The sequence below is a fragment of the Catharus ustulatus genome, chromosome 2 (assembly GCF_009819885.2).
Source record: "Catharus ustulatus isolate bCatUst1 chromosome 2, bCatUst1.pri.v2, whole genome shotgun sequence".
Lineage (NCBI taxonomy): Eukaryota > Metazoa > Chordata > Aves > Passeriformes > Turdidae > Catharus > Catharus ustulatus.
In genome coordinates this window covers 107313563-107331475 of record NC_046222.1, presented here as the reverse complement: position 1 = coordinate 107331475, position 17913 = coordinate 107313563, and the positions used below count along the sequence as shown (strand labels likewise).

Genomic DNA, 17913 nt, shown 5'->3' with positions numbered 1-17913 from the left:
TTTGCAGCCTGTGCAGACATTCCCTGGTGAACTTTCAGCCAGCTAGATGAAGGCATGGATAGCAGCTCAGCCACTGCAGCCTGGAGCGCAGTAGAGGCACCAGTGGGATTTCCCCTCTCCCCGGCCGGTTTTGCATCCTGCTGTGAGCTCCAGGTTTGCTGCAGCAAGGAGACAATTACATGACCTAATTTAAGGGCAGCTAAAGAATAAGGAGATGAAGCAGTGTTGTGGCTGGTGAGAGGATGGCACTGGCTCTGTGGCTCCGCTAGCCCAGAGTCTTCTCTGAATCTGAGATTCTGTGCATGGGGTTTTGTTTGGGTTTTTTTCCTAAATTCTATCAACCCAGCTTAGCATTAGTGTGATGTTTCAAGAATTCTGCTATTTCACAGAAAATTATGATGCCAGTAGCCATTTTAATAAACGTTGCTATATTAAAAATAATGTTTTTGATTTAATAATTACTTGATAATTAGTTTAATAGTGTGTGCTAAGTGAATGGATTACCATATAACTGGTATGTCATGAGTGCTTTATTAAATCTAAGTTAGATCCTTGTTTGCAATATTTTATAAACTGCCAATTTTTCTTCTTCTCTGTAGTTTTCAACAAAAAAAGTTCCTCTGTGTATGGATTAATTAGAGGGAATGTACAGATCTGCTCATAGAATCATCTTGAAAATACTTAATGACCTTCATTAGGAATTATGTTATTCTGAACTTCTAATGGTGTGAAGTTTTCAAGTTTGAAGTAGCTGGTATTGCTTCACCAACAATATTTATTTATTATTTAAAGTAAAGGCTATGAACTGCCTTTATTTATCTCCAATTTCAACTCTGCAATCTGATTGATTTAATTGGAATTTATTTAGGGCATATGCTCATAAACCTTCCCTGATCTGAGTAGCCCTATTGATTTATGGCTTAGTCTTGTGTTAAAAGCCTGAAATATCTTCTTTTGGTGTTTTTTTACATTTTTTCCAAATCCAGGTGGTTTTTTTTTTGTTTGTTTGGTTTTTTTTTTGTTGTTTTTTTTTTTTTTGCTTCTTTGAGTTGTTCCCTTTTAGTTTTTCTGGCTAGTAGTGACACTAGTATGCGCCTATGTAGAGGTCTAAGTCCTTATCAGATTACTGAAGGAATTTACTGTCTCACCTGAAAGGATTTCAGCTTGAAGAACAGGAATTGTTCAGCATAGTCAGGAAATCCTTCTGTTCTTTGGGTATGCACTCATGCAAGAAGCCCACACTTTAAATATGGTGCTGTTTTTTTAGTTTTAGTCATCTGTATTCGCCTTTTTTCTATTTATGTGCTGTGAAGTCCAAATATAGAACCCTCAATGCATCATGGGGAGGAGTTCTAGTAAATAAACTGCACTTGGTCTGCATATCCTGTCATAAAAGTACCAAGAAATGATGATTAATCCATTCATTTACCAAGTTCTAGGTCATTTATATGTTGTCTTCCATCACAAAAGCAGAGAATAGGAATCAGTGATTCAGGGTTTCTGTGCAATGTGTAAGACTATTACTTTGGAAGAAAGACTCATATTTCAAATGTTATTGAAAAAAAAATCATACATAATGCTTGTAGATAAAGAGATTTAAGTTTTAATCTGAGGTTTTCATCAGTTTCAGACATCAGTGTTGATCAATCTAAACAAAATTGTAAGCTCTTTTTGCAAAGAGCAGACTCATTGCCACAATATTAATGTACTAGCTGCTTACCCAAAGGTGTCATAAATGTTTTAAATTTCAGTTCATTATCCAGTATTTAGCTTTGCTGGTGTCTGTGGAGCTGATTATTCAGCTACAAAAGCAATTTAAATAGTCACATAAATTTTGTTTAAGCCCCTTTTTAGACCGTGTTAGCTTTTCAAAGGAGTACAAACCCCAAACCCTGCACAGAACTGAGCAGGTGGTTCTACAACAGCTAACTGAGATAAAAGAAGAAACTAGAGTGTGTGTATTGTTAACTTATGTTCATAAACTAAATGAAAACAGAGGTGTCTGGCCAGACAGCAAGTCTGTTCACTGCTGTGGCAGGCAGTCTGCAATGTAATCTCACCATACTTCTGAGATTCGAGCTCCAGCACAGAAGTATTTAAATTGTTTTCAAACACTCGGCAGGAAAAATAATAAGAAAGCTGTGTATGGAGCAGAGCTGAGCTGGTGCTGAAAAGAGAATTGATTCTTATCTGGAATTGAGGAGAGAGACAAGAACTACAGGGAATGGGATGAGCACAGTGATGCAGATGGTAAAAACAGCTTCCCAGAAATTCATTATCCTGTCAGCTGGTTTCTCTTGCATTGCCTTTGCTTTCACTAACAGCTTGGAGCCTGCTTTAGAGTCCTCTGCAGTTGACAAGAGGTTTTTCCTCTATTTGCTAGTCTTTGTGTCTCAGGCAGAGACTGGGTACTTTCTGTGTGCTGCCTGCAGCACCTAACTTGCTCGTGTATAAACGAGTTTGATTCAGTGCCTGAGGGTCAGTTCACTCTTCCTGCCAAAAAGCCCCCTGAAGCCAGAGGTGGGTGACCTTTTCTGATGAATGGTTTGCTTTAAGAAAGATACAGGTCTGGTCTTTCCAAATGTATTTGTAATTCAGAGCTTAATTTGGTAAGCAAGAGCAATGAACTACAACATACAGAAAATACTACTGGGGTGTTTCCCTCCAACATTTCCAAACCAAACAGCCTTAATTTTCTAATGCTGGATTGCTTAGAGTCCCTTCAGGGCAGTTTGTGGGCATTTGGCAGCAGCCCCAGCAGGGAACAGAGCAGCTCATCCCTGAGCTGTGCTGGAGACAGGCTGGGAAGGATCCCACTCACCAGGCTCTGAGGAGTGAGGGCACATACTGCTGCTGATTCTCTGTGGTTATGGGTCTGTGCTCCAAATGGCCCCATAAATGAGAGGTGAGTATGGCCAGACACTCCCTCCAGTCACCTGCAGGTCAATAGAAAGTTATTTTCATGTAGTCCTGAGCCTACAGAGGTTATTTTTGGTTGGATCCCTTGCTCGGAAGTGGTACATCCGAGGCTGAGGCATATCCATTTCTTTTAGCAGCTTTCAGCTCCTGCAAGGAGATGGATATTAGTATCAGAAGCAAACCAAAGGCATTAAATGAGGTCAAGGTGACTGCATTAGATAGCAAATAATTTAAAATGATGAATGAAATAGTTAAATAATTTTAATTCTAACCCATGGTACAGACACAGGGTGACCCTCGTAGTGTGGGGTGTGCAAAACTTTGTGAATATCTCTGGCAGCTGGGTGCAGGGGAGGTAGGAGGGGGAGCAGCAGGTACACTGACAAAGCAGCTTTTTCACTCTCATTTCAAAGAGGTGAAATTCCTGCTGTCCTTGTACTAACCAGTGTGGGGTGAGTGGGGGAGGAAGCAAAAAATGAGAAATAGATTGCTTTCACAAAACAAGTGGGAAAAGTCAAAGCTAAAAAATAATGGAGTTACATATGTTTTTTGCAAAACCTAATGACAGTTAAGGACAACATCTAGAAAGGCTGGATTAAAATAATTTTCTTGCTAAGGTCCATTTGTGGTCAATACTGAAGAAGAAATTATTCAACCTAATAGTAGATACAGAAGTGTAACTTGTATTTAAGACAGCACTTGTCTGGACATCAGAGGTAGGAAACCAGGACTCTGAAGTATTTTATACTTGACTGTTTTATGTTAACAGTGGAGTCTGATTCTGCAAACACTAACACATGTGAAAGTGGAACTATTCTTCTGAACACAATATATATGAGTACAGCAATATAGATTTAACATGCATAATTATTGGAGTCTTTGTCCCTACTATAATTTTAAATGATTGATCTCTGTTTCTAAATCTCTGTTTTAAACTGCAGAAATACACAGAGAAAATACTGATTTTGGAGCAGAAATGCTGGTTGTGTTTTGTTGCCATAAAAAGAGGTTTTGTCCTTTTTTGTCTGTAGCTTCATGAGCTTTCTTTTAAAAAATCAAAATCTTGTTTGCTGTCAGAGATAGTTCTTAACTTTGCCTTTTAAAATTTATTCAGAAACCCCTATGACACACAAGATAGAACACATGAAAGAAAGTCAGTCTTTCTCTTTTCTTTTCCTCCCTCTTTTTTTTTTTTTTTTTTTCAGAGAAGTAACATAAAATATGTGTGTGGTGTAAAAACGTGTGCTGAAGTTTCATGTTTCAGGTAATCTTCTTTAAAATAATGGGAGGCTAGATTGCATCAGTTAGTTTAAAAAGTGCTATGCTATTGGTAGGAAGAAAAATGGGATTTGAGCCAAAATTTGCCTGTGTTACTGCCAAAGTCTGTATCAGATTTAAGACACATGCTTCTGCAAGCTTCCATGAAGGTTGTGAAAAAAGTTTTCATACCGAGTTGGATTACAGCTCTCGGCTCAAAACACTGGCCATTACTCTACCATCTTAAAAGCCTGCTGTAACACAGAGCACAGAATCGAGCAGATTTCTTACAGTTTCTGGACCACAGATGGATTTTGAATGTCTCTTTGTGTCTTGATGGAAGATATATTTACTTCATTAGCTGGAATCCATTCCTGATTGCTTGTGAGTGTGTATGTGTATACATACAGATATATATCTATTTAAAACCTTATCATGATTTTATTTCAAGTGTATCTAAGATCTGCTCCAAGAAATTACATTCTCTAGAGGAACTTACAATTGTTTTGAGCAGCAAAGAGACAGATATTTACTCTCAGATGTTGGAACCCTTTGTGAGTTTGTGAGAGAAATTCTGGAAGCTTTTCTGTGTTGGTGGTAGAGCAATGCCTTTTGAAACAGACACTTGCAGCTGTACGACAACGACTGCGTAGTAACCTGTGGATTTTAAACATCAGAATGTACAAACCGTGGGCAACTGTGAATATTTTCATAGTTTCTTTTCTGCATCTGCTGCAAGGATCTGACTATGAGAATGCATCTGTGAAGGTAAGTGAACTTTATTTACTGTGATTCTTAATAATACAAATTTCCAGAATTAGTTACACTTAATGTGCAAAGTAGTGGGTATCTTGCTGTTTTGGTAATGGATTGCTGTTTTTTTCTTTGGTGATGGTTTAGTTGCAGAGATTTTTAGCAATCAGAGGAAAATTAATCTACATGGAACTTAAATCCATATTGTCTATTTACTATTTTATTACTTTTTTTACTAGTTATTAAGTACTTGTTGTATACTTTGTTCTTGAGTTAAAATTTTAGTTTCATTCATGCAAAATAAAAGAAAAAATCTGAAAAAGAAGCATGAGTCAGAGTATTTAGAATATTTGGTAAATACACTTTTTTATTTCAGGTATTTATAATTGGAGGAATTAGGATGCTGGCATTGAAATTTTCCCTGTAAAAACACGTGTTCATCAGTTGTTCACTTATTTGCCAGATGTCAGAGAAGCATTTTTCTTTTCCTTCATTAGAAAAAGTTATATAGGATTTTAAAATAAACAGCAACTAGTAATAATAGAGCACATTGCCTGGAAATTAACTTTTCTTCTGAATATAATACATGAAACAAAATTTAAACTGAAGTCTCACCATGAGAGTAGGATTTTTCAGATCTGATTCTGAGACAATGTGAGAACATTTAGAAAAATCAGAACAAAAACTGGAACAAGTTTCTACACATGCAGTCTGTCCAAAAATGATTAATTCAGTGTGTGGTCCAGAACAAATTATTTGTTTTTCACTAGCAGAGCAAAACAAGCTAATATTTTTGTTTTCACTTCAGAAAACCTCCTGCTTGCAAGCGATGACCACACACTAGTCTGTGAGCCTGCTGCATGCTGACCTGTGCTTTAGAGAAGAAATGCTCAGTTGTGTGCCTAATTGCAGCCTGCTGCTGCCAGCCCAATAAGTCAGTGGTGAGCAATGTGTGCCTCAGGATGACTGATGCCTGCTGACTGCTCACAAGCTTCTAATTTACAACCTCAGCAATCAATTCTTTGAAGGCATTAGGACCAGAGTAATAAGCCTTGTTTAATGCATCAACTTTGTGCACTGCATGACAAATCACTTCATTTAAACCAGAACATGCTTTCTAATAGAGAGTAGGAACCATTTTATAATTGGCAGGGCTGATAATTCTGTCCACATGTGGGACGCAAGTTTATTCAGCACAATTGTAAAACCACTAGAAAGCCCTTTAATTGTAAACTTTGAATCCATATCCACTTGGCCTAGAGTAAATGCAAGAGCTCTTCTTGCTAGCTTATACTGGCTTACAGTTCATTCAGGATTGTCCATCCAACATAGGTACAACTGTGATTATTTTCACTGAAATTTGGTTACCACCGTCAAGGAGCCAGCTTAGCCACAGGCTACTGCTCTTGAAACAACTCACTGAGAGTGTCCAAGGCTATCTTAAAGGAATCTTATAGGTCACACTCAAAAAAGTGTCACACTCAAATACTATATTTCACTTGCATTGGCTGCTGTTGCCAAAAGGCAAAGACTGGCTTTCTGCTTGTTCTGGCTCTTCTGGTATAGACAGAGGTTTTTGGCTAAACCATTTGTTTCTCTTCTTATGTTTCACATACAATGTTAGCTTTCTGGGTTGTTTTCTCCTGGATGACCTGTGGGCTTCTGTGTGTGTACATATGTGGAAATACACCACAAAACTTCCTTCATCTCACAGTGCTGGATGGCACACAGGCTTATGACTGTTTTTACCATTTGCACCTCAAATTGAATTTGCAGTACACAGAAATGATGCATTGCATTCACCTACCCTACCTTATTATTTTAAAGTTCTTAAAGATCAACAGCAGCATTGCCTGGGTAAAACCCACAAGGCCAGGATGCAGGTAATACACAACTAATGAGACCTAGGCAGGGTTAAGCACCAACAAGCTGCTCTGCCCCCTGTTACAGAATCCAAGTGAGGTGAGCTCTGCCCAGGACACCTGAAACTTTAAACCTGGTTATGCTTTAAACCATCAGGTGGCGTCAGTGTGGCATCATGCAATAGAGTTTCAGGGGGCCAAGGGTTTAAATACTTTATTTTTCCCTTTCAAATACCCTGATTAAAGGCATGAATGTTAAAAAGCTTATGCACAATCTGTTGTGATCCGGCATCCCCATGGCAGTTGGCTTTTCCTATCCCTTCAAAAACTTTATCCTCTTCTGAGCACATGAATTCCTTTTCCCCACCATGTGCATGTATTCCTCGCCTGGCAGAGCTCTTCCTTCCTCTCTCCATTCCCGACCTGTTCTACTCCCAGCACTTGACCTGTGTTCCCTCACCTCCAGGACTCAGGGACTCAGTTTTCTGATGGTCTCTTTTTTGTGCTATCCAAGTGTCACCCTCGTTCCTACTCCCTTCCTCCTGGATGGGGACACCCTTCTTCTCTTGCAGAGCCTCTGGAGTTTTGTCCAAGCTCCTCAGAGACAGCCCTAATGGACACTTTTGTTCCCCAGTCATATCTGACCATGGCTCCACCTTCCCTTCTCCATCTATAGCTTCCTTCTTTGTCCCTGTGTTTTTAACTGCCCCAACTTTCCCTTTCCTGACCCATTTCTCATCCCAATCTCCAAAGATGATCTCAGCCTCCTTGGCCAGGTCTTGCCCTCCTCCATGAGTATTCACCTCCTTCCCCTCCCACAGGCAAACCCAGCAGCTTGCTGTCCCTGGATGCCAGACCCCAAGACCTCAGGGGGGAGAGGGGCAGGTGCTGTGCTCTCAGCCCCATGGGTGGCCTGCACCATGTCCTGCTCTGCTCCCCAATGGACTGGAACCAGCACAGGACCTGACTGCTGCAAAGCCCTGGGAGGGCTATGCTGCTGCTCTTGGAGGCTTTCACATCTGGGTGGATTTTTTTCAGAGATAGCAGTAGACACATCTGAGCCAGAAAGAAAGGTTCTTCAGGTGTAAAAACTTTGCATTTGTGATTCATAGCAGGGAAACAGGAAATAAATTTTCTTTTTGCACGAATAAAGGAGGAGTTTCATCCTCCATTGTGGTCAAACCACTTTGACAGAGAAAAGCAAAAAAATTACTAAAATAATTTTGAGGCAGACATCTGGTATGGAAAGTTTGGAACATTGAATGTCTGGCAGTCAGAAGCACAACTGGAGCACAGGCTCATGGTGGGAAGCGGTGGGCAGCCTCAGGCAGGGACAGCACAGCCACAGGTGTCCAACAGGGCTTGGCTCCAGGGCTGGACTGATGTCAAGGCTGGCCTTGCCCTCCAGTGGCTTGGTTCAGCATCCCAACCTAACATATGAAGTCCTCATGGAAGAATTAGATTTCCATGTGGGTTTTCTGAAGACTGTGAAATATTTTTTAAAGTTTTATTTCATCAGGAAATGCTTTTAAAATTCCTTATTGAAGTTCTTGTCCCGACTGTTACGTTTTGGAACCTCTCAGCTAGAGAACCGCAAATTTCACTGTCTCTCTTTCTGTCTCTCCCCCTCAAATTTTTCCTGTCCTAGAACAGAAACAGACATAAACTACTTTTTCCAGAATTTTAAAATGAGATGTGAAGCGCTATGTCCTATATTCATCAAAGCTGAGGCAAATTTTTTGCCAAGAAAAGCCAACAATCCATCATCCATGTTCTGCCTTCCAACACTAAAACTGCCTCTCTAATGAGGCTGCAAGTTTGATCTCTGAGAATTAAAATCTCATTGCTTTCCTCCTCAATTCTGCTGCTTCACATTATTAATAAAGCATTGGGGGACAGATAAGAGAATGGAGCAGCTGGTCACTTCCAAGTTAAACAGACTCAGAGATTTTTCCTTTTGCAGAGGTGTTCTCCCCACGTTGAGCCCTCCTTTGCTTTTGTTAGAGAGAAACCCACAGTGGATAGGCCTGAGGAGTGTCCCTGAACTATAAAGTGCTTTCTGATCAAAAGACCAAGGGGTTAGGTGGGCTTAGCTGGGAGGCAAACGTGCCTGCTCTCTGTTACATGCACTCCTTTTACATAGCTAGATCTTTGTTACTTCTGCACTAAACACTGTTAAAGCCTCGAGCAGTCGTTCTTGCTCACACAGATCTTCTTCTCCTACTGTCACTGTGTGGGAAGCCACTTTCCAAACCCAGATGGCACACAGTCCTTGTCCACTGGAGAGAGTGAAGCAGCACCTCCCCATCCTCCTGAGGCCCTGGACCACCTAAGTGGAGAAGGCATGGAAATACTGGAGAGTCATGGGCAGAAGAAATCAGGGAGCTCTGTACATCTCCTTTCTGCAGGCAGCTGCAGTCTGTCTGTCTGTGCAGCTGAAACAGAGCTCTGGGAGGAAACCTGAGCAGCACAGCTGGCTGGAAGCTTTTGTCTCTGTAGTTACAACTGACTCTGTTTTGCAGATAGATCTACACAGCTTTCTAATATCTGCTTGCAAATGTTGCTCAGTTTCTAGAAAAGTTAGATCCCAACAAATCTTCTGTGTCATGGGATCTCTTCCTCAAAGGCAACTCCTGAAATTCCAGCAAAGCGCTCAATTGCTAGAAAAAGCAACTTGAAATGTCATTGGGAACAATTTCTCTGTTTAAACTAGGCTTTTTATCCTCAATTCCAGCTTCCTTTCAAAGTTAGGAAACACTTTTAAACAAATATTAAGAGATTGTGGTTTTCAGAAGTATTTCATTCTCTCAGTTTTGTCTGCTGCTTTTCATTCTCTGTGATTACCATCTCTGACAGGCACGATGAGCCAAAAATGCGTGAAAATATACTTAGAGCGTTCCTGCAGAAATGATTGTTTGTGTTTTTCCTTCAGAAGTGAGAAGCTATCAGAGAACTTGTGAGGAAAGACAATTTGTTCTGACTTATCTGCTACTGTCTTGACAAGGTGCACTGAAGGCAAACAGAACAATCCTGCATTATTATCCTGCCACACAGCATCCGTCCTTGGCTCTTATCAATTTGGAAAGGCAACTACTAACACCCTGCTGCTTTATCAAGAACAGTTCTCACTCATGAGAAATAGCAAAACAATCCCTCCCAGCTGCTGATCCAATCCAGTCCATCTCAGCTAGGATTTTAATGTCTGAGGACAGAGCAGAGCTTGGAAAAATACACCAGGCTGTGTAGATTAATCAGATGCAGCACTTGAGAAATCCAATTATCAGATGTTTGAAATTAAGCACTAATTAAACTTTGCCGTCAGTTGTAGCTCACATCTGAAAGTCTGTGAAACCAAGGAGAGATAAGAAGGCAGGTTCAGAGGGCAGTGGGCCATCTTTTTGTTAATTAATGGTTTGAAAGCAACCAAAACAAGCCATCAGCTCAGGCTCAGCAAGTGTTGCTTGTCTCTATTTTCTGCAGCCTGCTGGTGCTTTCTCCCCACAGGCATAGGTGTTGTGTGGTGGTATCAATGTAGGCTCCCACAGGAGGCAAGGAGAGAAAAGATCTGCCTGAAAACAGGAAAAAAAACCTGGTGCAAACTCTGGCTTGTGGGACCTCTGCTATGATGTCTGCAGTTTTTGTTTTGATCAAGACTGCTGCTGTTCCAGATAAGGTTTACTTGTGTCTTATCTCCAGTGGACACATACTGGAATTTGGGGAAAATAAATAAGGTACAGTTGTAGGTGATAGCTCATTTATTCTTATTCCCACTAAAAAAACTTTGTACAATACTTTTTATAGTTATCACACAGTGGGATCTGTGATTCTTTTAGGCCTCTCTCTAAGGGCAAGTAAGTCTAGTTACAAAACTGGCCTTTGCCCTATCTTGGAGTTGGCTTTGAGACCATATTGCTGAGGGGGAAAAATGACCTGAGCTATGCTGGCTGCAGGGAAGTAAATCTGATATGGTAACTTTCCTTCAGAAACACTTATTCCTAAGAAATTTCTTATTCCTCTCACTATGTGCAATTCCCTTATCTACTTCTCCACCTGCTTCCTAGCTCCTCAGCATGCTTTGCAAATCATCATACATCTTGCTGGGATTTGAGGAATGGAAACAAAATGCTGAGTGCCCCCACTACAGCTGCACAGACCCCCTTTGCCCAGGGGAAGACCAAGCAGAATATCTTTTTTAACATCCTGGTGATATATGGGCTTCTGTAGCAATGAACAGCAGAACAATTGCACAGGCTATTTTAGCTTTCTTGCATTAAGAAAAAATCATGTTCCTTCCTTTGTGAAGGACAGATTTCTTTTTTTAATATTTTTTTTAATACTTTTTGCCCAAATGTGATTTAAGGTGTGGGACCACTCAGCTGGTGGTAGGTCGCCACCTAGGGTCCTTCTGCTTCCACAAAGTCAATGCTGAGCATGAACATCGTGGAGTTTGGCAATCCCCTGTGGGCACCGCATGAATGGGCTCGGAAAGGGGCGGCCTCGCTCTCCCATCCCTCTCTCCTGCAATGTCAGGATGGGCTTGCCTGAGCCAAGCTTTCATGGGCACAGGCTGTGCTGGGCTGGACAATTCACGGTCACCGACTGCAGTGTGGTCACTGTTGAGTGCAGCCGGGGAGGGGATTCTATCTGAGTCACGTTGAATTGCAAAAAGTTGCATCATGTTACTGTATCGTATGTCACTTTGCACACAGAGAATGTGCCACAAAGACAGGCAAAACTTTTCACTTTAATTAGCAACGTGACTCAGAAACCACGTTAGGATACTTTTCTGAATTGCTAGGGAAATATTACTCAAGAAAAACTACAATTCCAGGAAAATGTGTGCATGTGATTGGGGTAACATAAGTTCATTCAGTTTTGGCAATGGCTTTGCTTTGTGAGTGACATTTTGAAACCCAGCTGTCCAACTGGCTAGTCATACTTCCAAAACATTTATTAAAGTGTCTTGGGGAAAACCCAAAAACCAATGAAAGCACTAACTGAAGGACCCTTCATCACATTAAAAAATATTTTCAAGCATTGAAAGAATACACAGTCATCTGATTTCATGCAGGTCTCCGTTACTGAGCCATTCCAAACTCACTCTGCAAACCCCAGTGACTTCCAAAGAATGGACAAATATCAAGAGACAGTGACTACAGCCTGGACACGCTCATGTAAACACATTTAATATGCTATTTTTGATGTGTACACCCTGTCATAGTGTTGGGCCAACACCTAACCTGGTGTACAGTGAAGTGATAATGCTCTAGCTGAGCTCTGTATTGACCAGCACATCTGCCTCAACACATTGCAGCAATGCAAGACCATATGGACAAGCATGTAAGCAGAACTCGAAAAATGTACTATAAGACTCTCAAAGTTGTCAGCAGAATTTAGGATATATCAGTAAGTTACCACACTGAACATTTATGACAAATGACCTGTGGTTTTTTTCACTTATCAAATTAATGTACTTTGATCACTGTAGGAGGGACCTAAGAGTAAACTCTCAATGTAGTTGACTATCCTTGAACAGGAAGGAAATCCATACCTTAGCAGACCAACTCTGTTCTTTCATCTACCACTCCAGCTTTTCCATCACTGCCAGCAAACTGATGCAGAGTGGATGTTGTCACCTTCAAAATCACAACTGCAGGATGTTTCCCATGAGAGCCAAAAGACCTGGCTGTGGGAAGAAGTGTCTGTTTAATGAGAGTTGGAGCTGATACTAAAAATGTTTGCTGCCTGAGAAAAAGTGCCTAATTTTGGTGTAAAGACCTAACTGGCTAAAAGTATACAGTTCTGAGAGGTATTTTGATAAAATATTATCAGTCTCTGGTTTGGGCATGAAAAATTATATGAAATATTCTGACATTCATGCTTCCACAAAACCATGTCCAATTCTGATGTTTTCAGTTATTTGCTTTCAGTATTTTGGTTTATTCAAGAGGGAATACAGCAACCAAAACGTCTCATCTCCAAGGATTTTTATAATGTAAGCATGCTACTAAAGTGCAAGAAGTCTGATTTGTTTGCTGTAGCACCACAAAAGATCTATTCTAGTTCAAAAGGCCATTCAAAATACAAAACAGCTGTTCTCTTGAAGCCTCAGAGAAGTTAGTATGATTTACTTGTGAAAACATATCATCTTCAGCTAAAGCAGAAGCTGTTTTATCACCACCTTGACCACCAATTTTAGAAAACGGGTAATTAGGTCTCCTTCTTCAGTGGAAGTTAAACTGGAGACCAAGAAGACAAACTCTTAAGGAGTGTCTGGAGGAAGCTTTTTGTCATATTGAACATGAGGAGGAGCAGTCTAGAGCTGCCTCCCCCTCTGGTTTTGTGTCTCAGTCAGATGATGGACTGACAAGGTTTCAGCAAAAGAGGCCCTCAAACATCACAAATGTATGAGTGAGAAATGGGACAGTCTCAGGTCAATGTTTCCCTGCCAGCCTCTGCCACCTCATACAACACCTGGACAGACTATTAGTTTGACCATTTTTTGTTCCTCCCAAACTCACAAGTAACATCTGTCAGTCCTTCTTTCTGTGCTCTGGAAACTCTGCACTGCTCCTCTTCCAGCCCAGGGCTCCTGCAGTTTCTGTTCCAGCAGCACTGGCACACAGGGCTGCAGGATGGAGTGCTGTGATCACAGTCACCCTTTCCTGAGAGGATGTATGGCAAGGCCAGCACTCTAACTCTCCAGGCAGATTGCAGAGAGGTTTTGCACAGATTGTGGGTGAGGGAAATAAAATTTCCCTGTGCCTGTTCTTCAGTTGTTGAGCTTTTCCAGGGAAGAAGTTCCATCTCTTTGCATATTTTTTGCTATACACTTGCACAACTAGCTGTATGCTTTCAGTACAGCTCTCACTGGAGAAAACACCCTTTTTAAAAAGTGACAGCTGGAAATTTGTCTCACAGGGCCTAAACTTGTCCCCACTATAAACAGAATGCCCCTTTAGGTTATTAATGCTGTAGCTGTGATGATCAAATGAATGTTCAGTCCGGACAGGGCAGTGACCTGAGAGAGACGAAACATTTTTAGAAGAGATTTGAGTATTTGTTTACAACATTTTGATGGTGGAGTTAAGTACTGCATGCTCCTGAAATTTCATCCATGCTTCTGAGGTGACAAAGTCTGTAATAGCCACTTAAAAATCCCATACCAAGCCCATCATGTTTCAGAAAACAATTTTAGCAGGAAATCAAAATATCTAATTTTGATAATATCTAATTTTGTCTCCCTGTGGCCATGTCCACTGTAATTAAAAATAGCTTATTTGTACACTAATAATGTACTATGATGCTTCCAGAGAGAATATAGTCAGGAATGCAACTTCACATATCAGAAGTTCATAGCTGACAGAGAATCAAAATTATGATTTTACTGGAGCTGTTCAAAAGCTCTTTCTATACTCAGAAATGAAATACAATGTGATGATAAAATTACTGCCTGCTAATATGTGTCAGACGTGCAGAGTTAGATGCCTCATGATAGATATTTATGGGGTGATGCAGTTGCTTGTTGATAGGGCAGTAAGTCACTCTTCCAAGCCTCATGTTTTCAAGCTGCAGAGGATCTCACTATTTTATTACCTGTTATGCAACACCCCAAGGATACAAGATGCTGTATTACAGACAATATTTGTTATGATAAAATTTGGCAATGGTTGAGCCCCTGCTACCTCAAAATCATGGCCTGTCACTCTGAGCAATATCTTCTGTGTTTCCTTGGATGAATGCCTTCCTCTCTTTTCTCGTATCTTTTGCTTTGGCTATAGACACCAGGCTAGGTATCATGTCTTCATTTCATGGTTTTACCTGACTCCAAACTCATAGCAGACACAATAATGCTAAAAATACTACTAATTATGATGAAAATCCTCAAAAGAATTCTTCTTACTGCAAAAACTCCACACAAGCTAGTTACTCTTACCAGGAAAATGTAGTTCTTTGTGTTGGCATCATAATGGCATGAGCTGCTTCATTGTCCTGCCAAGAGAGAGCCAAGCTTTTCCATGGGAACTCTTTTGCAGTTCCTTGATCACATCAGTTCATTCTGTGTGCTGTGAGCCACAGCATGGCTGGGACTGCACGAGGCTTTGAGGCAGGGAATGGAGGAATTTCCTCTGCCAGTGCAGCCAGTGCCAGCTCCTCCTGACCCTGGGGCAGTTGCACTTCCTGGATAGTTGTATTTGTGTACCTCATAAATTGATTGTGCTTTAGATTAGGAGAGGTTATTTAATCTCATTTGGTGCTCTCACTTGAGTGGGATTCAGGTCCCCTCTCTACAGCTAAGCTGGTGATCTCCCAATTCATCATTCAGCATCAGTGGAGAGGAAGAGGCAGTTTGGAGGCACAGTTAATTCAACAGGCTTTAGAATAGGATGAGTGTTCACCCAGTGGCCCTATTTTTCTCCATTATCTATGAGAGGACTCTCAGATACATAGTTCATATTCATTCAGGTGAATAAAATCATAGAATCAGAGTATTTTTAATTTTTGATAATTGTGGGGTGGCAGGGAGCTGTAGGCACTCTATCTCCACAAGATGAGCCTGCAACTATAATCAGTTAATCCACTGTGGTAAAATCACCTTGGGGAATGCATCCTGGAAGAGAAAAGGAGGTTGTTTTCAGGTGTAGCATACATAGAAGCAAAATTCCTTGTTATTGTCTTGTGGTGATGAATCATCTACCTAGTATTTAAACTGGTTTGAATCTAGTTCTGAGTTTAGCCTTCAGGCAACACTGGAACAGGGGGAATTCACCTTCTGGTTGCATCAAGTCTTTGTCTTCTACATAACTTCTCTTGAACTGAATGCAGTTGCTACAGCTGTGTAAAGCACACAATGTTGGCATAAAGGTTCAAAATGTCCTCACGTGCTGCCAGTACTCTTTGTGCTCAGGTGCCCTCATTTTGAGACAAAACTTCCCCCCCACAGATTGGTTAATTTTCAAAGCTTTAGTCTGACCTTATCTTAAGCCTGCTTGGCCAAGTTTGTGATACAATGGCATTAAGAGAATCATCACTGTGCTATGCAGCTAAAATCTGCTTTTGCTGGCAAGATAAATCTGTTACCTTCTTTCTATTGCTTAGCTGCTGAGAGGATGGATGATTAAACAGTGCAAGGTTATCAAGAGGTTCCTTAATCATATGTCCTGGCCCCAGACACAGTGGTAATGTTGAGAATTTCCATTGGTATTTATGCAGCACTTGCCATGATAGTGTCTGTGACCCTAACTCAGAAAAACATTCCTTATCAGAAGAGTTTTTACATGTATTTAGCTTTAAGCAGAGGTTTATGTCCTACTGTAGAGAAAGACTGTGAGGCTGGGGCTTAAGGAAAGTAATCTTATGTGTAAAACCTTCAGGATGCATTCCCTGGGTCTGTGAGTTTGCTTGAGTACAGAGTGAAATGCAAGCAGACTCAGCAAAATATAGATTTCAATCAATTTTTATTTTTGCCTTCTCACACAAAATATTATTCAACTTCATCAATGCAGATCATTCATGCATCTGTTTTCTTAAATACAACCTCACATGTTTTTATGCTATAGGTCCTCAAATAAATTTAGGATCTTACCTGGCCTTTTTTTTTTTTACTGTTGTACTCTACATCTTTGTTCTGTTGTTCAAAATTCCTCCAGGAGGTCTTGAAACACAGCATTAATGCTGCTGGAAAGAGCAGCACATGCCAAGAAAAAAAAAGAAAAAAAATAAGTTCTGCAAAGGTGGGTTTCTGCTGGCTTTCTTAGACATAACTTGGATTTGTTTTTCCTAAGCAGGAAATCTAGAGTTTTTCAAGGAGAAAAGGTGCAAACTGCAGAGCTGCAGCCCCTGACAGGGAATGGCCAATAGCAATACTCAAGAAAGAGCCCACTTTGGTCAGTGCAGGCTGTCTGTGGGGCTGTGCATCTGCATGACATGATGCATAAGCTAAACATTGGACTGGCAAAAATCAGTGGGGAAATGAACTCAGTGTCTGATTTTAGGCAGTGTCCAAGGCAGGAAAGGCCACTGAATGTATCACTGCTTTTTCTCTTGTTCCTTTCCAATGCTGACTATTTTAAGGGTTTTTCTGGCATCTAACATTATTAGGAAGAAGATAGATAGCCCATTATGGTTTCTTTTGGAAGGAGAAAAGTTGTAATTACCCAAAAATCACAATGCTAACTTGCGTTATCATTTCCTGATGATTGTTCATAGCCAAAATAGAGGAAAACAGATATTCCTCTTCGAATTGAAGAATAATTTTGGAACATATGAGAGGTCAGTGTTTCGAAAAACATGCGACTGCAGTTAATTATGAATCTGGTTTTTATCTGGGGATATGGGATCCATTTTTAGATAAGGTGCTTAGAAAAACGACATTAAGAGCAGCAGCAAGATGAGGAGATAAGAATGAAACCGGCTACTTTGATATCTGTATTGATAAATTCTACTCCAACATTTCTTTGGTGGACTATGGGGTGTACAGTGCTGAGTACTGAAAGTTTAGGACATTTGGAGCTTTGCAGTGATACGGCTCCACAGGTAATTTTTTCATTTTGGGAGCATGGAAATGACATTGCCATGGTCCTTTCCAAATGACTCCTTGTCTAATTTGTTTTCTCTTAATGCATATTTTAAGCCTTGTGGGGCCAGAGCTCATGATTTTGCTCCCTACATGTACCATGCCAAGTGCAGTGAAGTTCTGCTCCACATCTTGGTTGCAACCATTACAACCAACAGCTTCCACAATGGTGACAGCTCACCTCAGCTGACTACTAAATTCTGTGGCAATATAAAGGAAATGTGGATGAGGGGCATGGAAGAGAAAAAAAATCGATGATCCTCTGGACCAGGAGGCTGAGCAGCTCAGCCTGGGATAGGTGTCACTAGACTCCCACCTAGCAAAATATGGAGAAAGAAGTGAAAATAAACCACATACAAGCACAGTGGGATCCAAGCAGTTCAAGATGTTTAGAACAAAGTGGAGAATGGGAGGGGAACCTGGAAGGTAGGAAGGAATGTAATTATCAAAGACTGAAAAAGGGAGGTAGGGATATCTGAAAAGTGGGAAACAGCATGTGCATATGGCTTCAGCCAGGGGAAGCAGTCAGTCAATTGTTCTGTTCCT

The 17913-nt window shown here is 40.7% G+C and overlaps 1 protein-coding gene across 2 annotated transcripts in view; it reads left to right on the top strand.

Annotated features, from left to right (window-relative positions):
* The window catches only part of VEGFD (vascular endothelial growth factor D), an 80927-nt gene that overhangs the window by 45567 nt on the left and 17447 nt on the right, over positions 1-17913 (top strand). The window contains exon 1 of one of the 2 annotated variants that reach the window (XM_033053620.2): positions 4228-4944. The exons of the other annotated variant lie outside the window; for it this stretch is intronic. Coding sequence (XP_032909511.1) covers positions 4855-4944 — 90 coding nt within the window. The 5' untranslated portion in view covers positions 4228-4854. Of the gene's footprint in view, positions 1-4227; positions 4945-17913 lie in introns of those variants that run through there. 2 annotated transcript variants of the gene reach the window in all.